General features: G+C 31.9%; 1 protein-coding gene across 2 annotated transcripts in view; it reads right to left on the reverse strand.

The window, feature by feature from the left end:
- Positions 1–10,690, reverse strand: part of LOC118740998 (cryptochrome-1) — a 202,265-nt gene that overhangs the window by 168,421 nt on the left and 23,154 nt on the right. The window contains exon 3 of one of the 2 annotated variants that reach the window (XM_036472779.1): positions 10,011–10,189. The exons of the other annotated variant lie outside the window; for it this stretch is intronic. Coding sequence (XP_036328672.1) covers positions 10,169–10,189 — 21 coding nt within the window. The 3' untranslated portion in view covers positions 10,011–10,168. Of the gene's footprint in view, positions 1–10,010; positions 10,190–10,690 lie in introns of those variants that run through there. 2 annotated transcript variants of the gene reach the window in all.

A 10,690-nucleotide genomic window follows, 5' to 3' on the forward strand; every position in this document is an offset into this window, starting at 1 on the left:
AAAATATTTTTTCGTAAAAAGCTTAAATTAATTTGCCCCAAAAAAAAAATTTTCTAAGAAAGTACATATTACCCAAAAATTGGTATACTAAGAAATAATTTTGGGGAATAAAAATTAAATAAAACGGCGGCACCAAGCTCACTAAAATTTTTGAATATAGTTGTTCAAAGGCCATAGATATCAAAAAAAAGAATAATAATTTTTTTGTATTTATTCTTGGAATTTTGTAAAAAATATTGGTTAATTTTTCCCCAAAAATCATTACATATGTAATGATGTCTTTGTAAGACAATTGTCAATTCTGGCAACTATATTGAAAGCTCTTTACTGTCTTTCGAAAGACTAATTGAAGGATCTGCTAACGAGGAGGTCTGAGGCACTATGCTGTTCGCCTTTTAGCAATGTGATTTTTTAAAGTAAATTGAAATTAAAAAAATTTACATATTTTCTTTTTTAAAACAATAAAAACTTGTAAAAAAAGAAAAAAATCAAAAATAAATAACGTTTTTAAAAAATAAATGAAATTTAATTTTATTTTTTTTTATAACAATAAAATCTAAAAATTAAATGAGAAAAAGAAGAAAATTAAATCGAAAAAGAAGCAAATAGTACTTAAAAATTCAAAAATATATATTCAGTTTTAAAACAAAACCTAAAAAATAAAAAAATAAAAATATTGAATAAAGAAAAAGATAAAAAAAGATCCTACAAATGAAATCAAATAAAAAATTATATAGGTATTTTTCTTTTTAAAACAAGCTTTAAAAATTTAAAGAATATTAAATTGACATAAGAAAAATAAATTAAATAAAAAAATTTAAAAATAAATTAGAGATAAGTTTCTAAAAATTTAGTGAATTAAAAAAATTTTTTTCTTTTATAAACAATAAAATCGAAAAAGTGAAAATGTGAAAGAAAATTTAACTAAAAAAGGAAAAAAAAGTTATTCAAAAAGAAGAAAAAATTAAAATAAACTAAAACTTAAATGAATTAAAAAAAATATTATTTTTAAAAGAATAACATCTAAAAATTAAAAAAATATATTTTTCTTTTTAAACATACAATCTTAAAATTAAAAGAAAATTAAAGCAAAAAAATTTTAATTAAAATAAAAGAAAATAAATTTCGCTCAAAATAAATCTTCACCACGATTAGTGACTGAGAGCGCCTTTTTTCTAAGACTTTTGTGCTCGAATACAAAAAAAAAAAATTTCGTACCATCTTGTCATTTGTATTTCTTTTGTCTTACGAAAGACTTTTTACTATCTTAGCCAAAATTTCTCTGTAAGTCTAGATTAACTGAGCTCTTATGGTAAGCTTCTGGGACTGTATCTGCTCGCTATTCGTTTATGTTGGGCGTATGTGTGACAAAGCCATATTTGAACAAAAGTTACACGTCGCTTTCTTATAGGTTCACTGCTCACAGGAGAATCAAATGCATTTATGCAGCTCTCTAATACAAGCACAAACACATACATATACCATATGCCATGTATCCAGTTTGTTACAAGTGTCAGAGAAAAATGGCAAAATATTATGAAAATTTTATGCGCTCAATTAATTTTTCATTTCGAATTCATTTTTTATGCTTTTACTGCATGCAAACAAAGCTTCAAATAAATACTAACGAAACTTCAAGAGTGCGCAAAGCATTGTAGCGCTAAACTGACAATAAACAAATTTAAATTGATGTACATTTGTACATACATATGTACATATGTATATATTTTGCAGCAAAAATAACCGCTCATATCCGCTTATGTTGTGACAACGGATTACTTTGAGATTTTACTTAATTCACATTTGTTTTCTATTTATTTCCGCAACGAACCAGAGCAAAAAAAAATCAAGCTACACGATGGCGATGAGCAAACTTTAGTTTAGCCTACGAGTATTTTGTTGCTAAAATTTACCACACACCCTCCTAGGGATATATGTATATACGTATGGAAATAGAAGTCATTTTGAATTTGTACGCTAGCTGCTATAAAAAAGTGATGCTCACATTTTATTTTCCGTAAACGCACGCAGGAATACGTACCTCACTTCAGCATAGCCTTAAAAAAAAAAAACGGAACCGCACACACACACAAAAGGTGCTATCGCTTCAAGTGCTTGCGGTGGGGAATATTGCTGGGCCATGTGTGTAGTAACAACGCAATTCGCACTTATACACACATACACAAATAAACATTTATGTAAAGCTACAAATGCGTGAATCCATTTTGGTTATTTGTTTAAGCCTCACTGTTACCGCTGTTAGACAGCATATGAACCAAACAAATGTGTGTGCGCTGCTGTGCGCCCAAATGTATACCTTGTTCTATGTATTTTTTCTTGTTTTTTTTTTTTTGTTTTTGCTCGCTTAACAACTCTTACCAACTCCCCAGTGTGCATTTCGAAAGTGTTTAAATGTACGAATTTCACATTTCCTTCAAATTGTGTAAAGCCAACGCACACAACTCTTCAGATATACAGTCAGCGTCAAAAAATATAAATCGCCTGAGTTTTTGACGATTTCATTTTTTTTTAGTGCCAAATTTGTTTTTATTTTTCTATAAAAATATATATGTACATAAATAGTTCACCCAACAGCGAAAACCACAAGAATATATATTTTGTTTTTTAAGTCATAAAGAACTCGCGGAAAATGCTAGAAATTTTCATCGAAATTTAAAATTTTTCAGTTCGATTTCATAAAGTGCAAGTTTCAAGTCGCTAAATATTACCGTTGATTTTTGAACAACAACAAAACAAAAAGGTGGTGCTCATCCTTTGGATGGAAGAAAATGCGACACACCCTCGGTAATTTTTAGCAGCTTGGAACTTGCACTTTATTATACTAATGGGCTACAAAACTGCATAAGTACTCAACATTTTTCTAAGAAATCGAATTGAAAAATGGAAAATTTCGATGAAACTTCTGGCATTTTCCCGAGTTTTGTATGAAATTAAATTTGATGAAAGTAAAGTAAATTTTTATAAAAAAAAACTGGCAAATGCGCGGCATGCTTCACTGCGTCTTGTAAGAATTTGTATGTGGTTTGATACCCATACTGTAATATTTCATTTATTTTATCAATTTAATTGAATAAAATTTTTCTAACAGCTGGCAACCATCTTCAAAAATATTTTCGGCAGTAAACTTTCCTAAACCTCTTCATTTTGATACCCATATTGCAATATTAACGTTATCTTATCAATTAAATTTTATTAAAATTTTCTAACAGGTGGCAACCCTCTTCAAAAATATTTTCGGCCCAAACCTCTTCATTTTGATACCAATATTGCAATATTAACTTTATCTTATCAATTAAATTTTATTAAAATTTTCAAACAGGTGGCAACCATAAACAGAAATATTTTCGGCTGTAAGCCTTCTTCAACCTCTTTCTTTTGACAGCTATATTGCGATATTTACTTTATTTTATCAATTTACTTAAACTGCAATTTTTAAACAGGTGGCAACTCTCTATTTTTTTTCTCTCTATAATTTAAGTTAGACCTCTAGAAAGATATCGGTGGAAACTGCATTCAATTTCATGCATTAGTTTTCGAGTGATGCGCGTATAAGTATACAGACAGACAGACAAAAATTCAAAAATTTTTGATTTAGCATCTGTTGTTGTTGTAGCTGTAAAAAGACCACTCTTATTAATTTTTTTTAATATCTATAATGTTACAATTTTATTATATCTGTAGATAGAAAAATTTGAAAAATATAAATTAATTAATTAATGGCGTCAAAAACGCCAGGGCATGCATATATTTTTGACGCTGACTGTATATGTATGTATATGCACATACAAATAAAAAAATATACATACATATAAAATGCAAACAGCTCAAATTTCAAGTTTCGTGGCACGTGAAATGTAACCGCAACGTGCGAGCGCTCAGACATGCTCAGGCGCTTACGCTACGTAATGCACACAAAGGGAGTAATTTGATTGTGTTTGGTTTGCATGTGTCGACTTTGTTTTGATTTGAGGTTTTTTAGTTTCGTTTCTTTCTCGTTTTTTGCTGGTGAATTTTGCTTCTGCTTTGCTACGTTTTGGGTAATTCAATTTGCAAAAAGTGCTCATTTCCTTTGAGACGACTGTTAAAAATCTCATTCGCTCATAATTATTACGATGATGATTTTGTATTTTTTGTGTGAATTTTTTATTATACTATACTACAAATGTGTGTCATGTAGGTACGGAAAAGTACTGGAGGCAAATGGAATTTAAAAGTTTCAAGGGTAGGTTTTTTGAATAGAGTGCGGAAAGTTTTCTTGGGATTCGTGCTTATGCTTGTATTTGTTATGGAACCGTTAGCGACCACTTTCTGTGATCGTTATATTCATCCTGTTAATTGCTTGTGTTGACAAAGAACGTACCGCGTATGCACTTTATGATAAAAGGCAAAAAAAAATTTGGTTAAATTTTATTATTTTGTCACGAAATACCGTTTACCTTTTATTTCATGTGGCAAAAATGAAAGAATGTTATTTTTGTTTTTTTTTTTAGTCTTTCAAAGAAAAGCCAAATTAAGATTTTAATATAGTTTTGAAAACTGATAGTACCCGAAAAATTCCGACAGCTGTAAAAAGTTGCGAAAGCTTCAGAAAGATTTCGAGTATCAAAACTTTACGCCTAAAAAAGTAGTAAGCAACAATTGTCTTTAGTAGTTTCGAAAAAATCCCAAAAAGTTATGAAAAAAATCCCTAAAATTCTTGAAAGTCGAAATGAGCCGAAAAAAACCCGAAACTCCCAAAAAGTTACGCAAAATTCCAAAACATTCCATAAATTCCCATAACTTAACATAAACTAAAATAATATTCCGAAAAATCTAGAAAAAAATTCTGAAAGTTTCCAGCAAATAGAACAAAAAGTATCCGGAAATTAAAAAAGTCGCGGAAAAAATACGAAAATAAGAGATTCAAAAAAGTAAATCACAAAAAACTTCGAAAGTACCAAAATGTGCTTAAAGGTCGCGAAAAGATCGCGAGAAAAACGTGAAAACTACAAAAAAAATATGAAAAATCAACATTTATTATAGAAAAATAGCAAGCACAAGTTATCTTTAAAAATACTGCCTAAAAAAATAAACAACTGAAATGGTATTAAATGAAATAACCGAAATCTGTTGAAAAGTCCCGAAAAGTTCCAAAAACACCGAAAGAAATCGAAAAGCTCCGAAGCAGTCCGAAAAAATACCGAAAAGTCTTGCAAAAACCTCGAAAGATCCAAATAAAATGAAAGCGTCCCAAACAATCTCGAAAAGTCCTGAACAATCTAGAATTCCGAAATTTTCCGAAAAATAGAGCGCAAGTATCCCGAAATAAAAAAAATTGTCAATTTACGAGAATTAGAACGCGAAAAACGCCGAAAACTCCAGAAAAACCTGAGGGGTCATAAAAAGATCCGAAAAAATCTTTCAAAACTTTAAAAAATAATCCAAAATTATTTGAAACGCTATGTACTAAAAAAATATCAAACAAAGCTTGTCTTTAATTGTACCAAAAAGTCGTTTAAAATACTGAAAAATCCTTTAAAAGATCACGAAAAAATTACCTATATCTTCCGAAAGGTCCCGAAAAGATTCAACAACCTTAAAAAGAACGAACGAACAAGTCCGAAAGTAACGCTGAAAGGTCCAAACGACACGAATAAGTCTGAAAAAAACTCAAAAAAATACCGCAAAATCATAAAAAAAAATTCTGGATCTTCCGAAAAATGGAACACAAATATCCCGAAATAAACAAAAATAAGTCTTCAACAAATGCTAAAATGAGAAATTCCTAAAAGTAAAATTCGAAATACGCCGAAATAAACGAGGGTTCGAAAAAAAACGCGAGAAAAACTAGGGCATTCTAAAAAAACAAAAATCAGAAATTATTGCAAAAATTTTAAGCAAATTTTTTTTGCGATAATTTTTGTTTTTTTGGTTCTTTGTTATTGTTTTCAAGATTTTCTCAAGATTTCGCATAATTTGTCTTTAATATTGTACTGAAAAAATCCCAAACAATAAACTAAAAAATCTTGAAGAGATACCGAAAAACTCCGAAAAAGGGAACGTTTCTGAAAAACTCCGAAAAATACCGCTATTACGTAATATCCCCAAAAGTACAAAAAAGACCCGAAAAATCAAAAAATTTAAAATCCCGAAAAGTGAAACACAAAGAGTTCCGAAAACTCTCCAGAAGTCGGAAAAAATACCGAAAAATTTTGATAAAAAATAAAAATAAAAATATGCCTAGAAGTTTCTTAAAATCGAAAATAATATAAACAAAAAGATGCGAAAAGACCAGAAAAATATCGACAAGTTTTGATATAATCCTCAAACATAAAACAGGATATATCCGAGAAGACCAAACAAGTTCCGAAAAAATCTCAAAATGAAAATCCGGATAAGCAAAATGCTAGGAATTTGGAAAAATCCTGTATGGTCCCGAAAAAGTTCTGAAAAAGCCAACAAAATTTAAAATTTGAAATGTGATGCTGTGATCTGAAACATGAGCATCCCAAACGCGTTTTCTTTGTGATATCGAGCGCCTACACACTGTCACCAACCTTCCCATTACAAGGGATGACTGGGATGGCGCAGACCGGCTTCTTCTTCCCATTTCATGGACTCTGAAATACTAAAATAAAATCCAAGACATTCCCTCCGTTCACTCGCCAGGTCTGTGAAAGATCTTCAGCAGATACTCAACGCCTCACTCAGGATTAACTCAACTGGTTGAAGTTCTGTCCCGTCTGCGCCCGTTGGGCAAAACCCTAAACCATTCGCGTAAGGCAAAATTCAGAACCACGGCACACAGCCTTCGGAGGACTCTGGTGTCGTAGGAACAGCAGAAGCCCGGAGCAGGTTTCAATACTTAAGTGGTGCTTTGAAGCTTTCTTCGCTTCGAGCTTTGATCAGTAGCTCGTTTCTGTAACAATTCTCTACCAAGGCGAATAGAGATATGAATTCGCCGCCCTGTTCTCTACTGCTAATGAGTAGTAGGGAATAACGTATATTCTCTACAAGTAGAGAAATAATCGGTAGAGAAGAGTTACAGAAACGAGCTACAGGGATGGTAAAGAAAGAACAGATATACTTTTTTAAAGAAGTCAAATCATCGGGATTTATTATTGATGCTAATCAATATTAATTAATTTGCGAAATCATTTTCAAACCCATTCTAACATTAGAAGACCGAAGTTGAGTTCACTAAGGCCAACCTCAGCAAACTGTGCCAACTAGCTTGGGTGGGTATCACGGATACGATGAGAACAACTGCCCGACAAGTAAAAGTGTTTAATGTATGCATCAAAACCCCTTTTCCAGGAACGGATAATGAGGCACACCAAGCAGAACCAACTGGAATGACGAATGACCTAATTCCCGGAAGTATAGGTACACATACTAATGGCACCAAAATTGGCCAAGGCATCTGAGCAGTTCCTTATAACATTAAACATAGAAGTATGGTTTCTTGATTTATTTTAGGCTGAGCTTGATGTCATTGAAATATGTCTGTGTACACCCCACGAAATAAGGCAACAAACAAACACATCTACATACATGCACTCTGGCAATTGGGCGGCGCTCTTTGTCATCGCAAAGCTAGTGCCCGCCTCGCCTTTAGCCCTTAGTACTGATGGCGTTATGGTACCGACCATAGTGCAGTCATTGTAAAAAAAGTCTGCCAGGCAGACGAAATTCTCTTTACCGGAAATATCAGCAAGGAGAATCCAACCTTTCGTTATTACAGGCTTTTTTATAGGCCACTGCAAAGGTAATGAAGCAGTTGGCAAAGCAGCAAGCTGTCTGCTCTGGTCAGTGCAGGCTAGGTAGGCTACGAATATCAAACAACATCAGTGCACATTTAATGTGAAGACCTTGCCAGATCCAGACACCGCTTTGTGGGATCGCTGCAGCTAGAAGCACATTCGTCACAATAGCTCGAACGATACGTGGCTCGATGTAACCAAATCGTAGTTTGTTATGATAGCTCATCTTTGGTGGCTTAACTAATCAACTGAATCTAACTTTCAGCTTAATCCAGACCACAAGTGGTGGAAATTGGTGATGCGGTTGAACTTAGAGAAATTTGTAGAATGGGCTTCCGAGTACAAATTAGTTATATGGATTGGGCGTCATCCTATCCTCACATGCCATCATTCCTTCGGTCATCTTTCGAAAATCTCTCGCTAGCAGACAGCCTTCGCGTTATAGTTCTTTAGGTCAGATTAATTCCAATGCTTCTGCACTGGGCGGGTGTGGTTTCCTTCCGCTTTGATGCAATTCGATTTAAGAAAAAATGTTTACTTTTAAATTTTTTCATAAAAGTTGTTCAATTGCTGCAGCACAGAACTATTTTTACTCATTAAAAAAATTGTTCACATACTTTCCACCCACACTTTTTGCCGAAGCTTTTCAATTTGCTACAATTTCAATTTCCCTCATTTTTCAATTTTTTATGCCCAAATAAATCGCCAATTGTCGTCCAAGGTCAGTTTAACAACAACGCTACGTGTGGCATTGAAATGATTGTGAATTGCTATCGATTGCCGTTGGCCAATTTGAGTGCAAATACACAAATGTACAAACGTATGAATGTATGTGAATCACCATGGTGTGCGCGCTTAAGCGCGAACAAATTTACACTCAAACAAATGTGTATGTACTCGTACATATAAATAATTTACACTTTCATTTTAAGAAGTACACCGTCGTGTGATATTTAGCCCAAACATTGTCCAACAGCTGTATAAATTCATTTTTACACGAATTTTCAGGAATTTTTCATTCTTCTTCTTCTTCTTCTTCTTCTTGACAGAATGCAATTTATGTAACCTACTTCTGGGTGTTATGGGCTGTGAAGGGGCTACTAAATGGGCTGGTATGTATGTACATATGCATGTATGTATGTATGTATAAATAAAATACATATCCACATTTATGTATATCTGTATATTAGAGTGGTCCAATTTTTGTATGGGAAAAAAAGAAAACAGGGCACCCCCTTAGTTTTTTCCTTTTGATATTTGTAATATCTATACCAACTTTCAGTTTTCTACTGCAACCAAATACAGGGTGCTCAATGACCTTGAAATGCGTTACTGGATCGCTGTGAAACTGGCAAAAATATAAAAAAAAATACTTAGAAATGTAAGGTTTGGTACCAGCACCTTTTTCCGGCAAGAGGAAAAATTTTGGAAGGTACCCCAAACTCTATCTGGGAAACATCTTTTTTTGGATCGCTCTACTGTACATCCATTGAGAAAAAGTCGACCCTAACCGCCAAAATAACGTAAGCGACTTGTTTTTCAAAATTTTCATTTTGATGCAGAAATGCATATAGATGCCCTAGGAATATTTCCGCATCAAAAAGAAAATTAAAAAAAAATGTCGCTTACGTTATTTTGGCGGTTAGGGCTAGAAACTATGAAAAAAAAAACACAACCTAAAAAAGGTTCAACTAATTTATGGCAAACTAAAATAGAATAGAACAAAAAAATAGTTATGGCCTCTAATATGCACATAAGGGTGGTCTTTAAAATATAAATATCATGGGGCACTACTTCATTTTGTTCTGCGTACAATATATAGATAACCGAGAAAATTTAAAAATTAGAAAAAAGGGGTCGTTACAAGTGTTTGAAAAAAAAACAATTTTTTTTTTATCCCAAAAACTAAACATCGACCAGCTATAACTCAGCGAGTTTATGAATTTATATGGAAAAGTTTCATTAATATATAAAATTTAACAGATTTCAATTAAAAAATTTTTAGAATTTTTGCGATAAAAAATGTAAATTTTTTAAACCCTGGAGGCAACGCCAAATGTCTTTATTTTTTTTTTATGTCTAACAAAAAAAACGGTATGCCCCATACAAAATTTACATGTTGCTATTTTAAGTACCATCCTATGTACATTTAATTTAAATTTGATAAACAAAATGATAAACAAAAATTCACTCACCATCACATGGATAATTTTCCAGTAATTTGTATTAGCCCACTTCTGGTTAAATTTTTCTTCAGCACACATTTTATAATTATAGTACAAGCACATTTACACATTTAATTTTTTTACACTTTCACTATTATCCTTTCAATTAAAATAAATTTTCGTTTTAAACCTTTAATTTTGCTTCAATAATAAGAACTTCGAACATATTTAATCCAGTTACTAAAATCCATATCTTGTATTCTGTAAATAGAAAACAAAATAATTGGTTAGATTTTTTATTAAATAATACGAGTATATTTTATACAAGTTTGTTGGCACACCTTAGGCTATTTTTTGTGAGATGCCACCTTCTCTAAACTTAATATATATAAGTAAAACAAAATATTGCAGCAATGTGGATGTCAAACGAAAAAGGTTCAAAAACAATTTATTTCGAAAATTTTTTTTTGTAAGAGTGCTACCACCTGTTCAAAAAGTTAAAATCAATTTAATTAAGAAGTTAAATCGAATATGGGCATCGAACTAGAGAGGCTTAAGAAAGCATAGTTCGTTGACTTATATTTTTGAAAATGGTTGCCACCAGCTTAAAAATTCCAACTCAATTTAATTAACAAGTGGAATTAAATATTTATATATGGCTACCTATCGAAAGGTTTAATAAATATATTTTTGAAAATGGTTGCCACCAGCTTATAAATTCCAACTCAATTTAATTAACAAGTGGAATTAAATATTTATATA

The sequence above is a fragment of the Rhagoletis pomonella genome, unplaced genomic scaffold (assembly GCF_013731165.1).
Source record: "Rhagoletis pomonella isolate Grant_MI unplaced genomic scaffold, Rhpom_1.0 Rhpom_scaffold_00006, whole genome shotgun sequence".
Classification (NCBI taxonomy): domain Eukaryota; kingdom Metazoa; phylum Arthropoda; class Insecta; order Diptera; family Tephritidae; genus Rhagoletis; species Rhagoletis pomonella.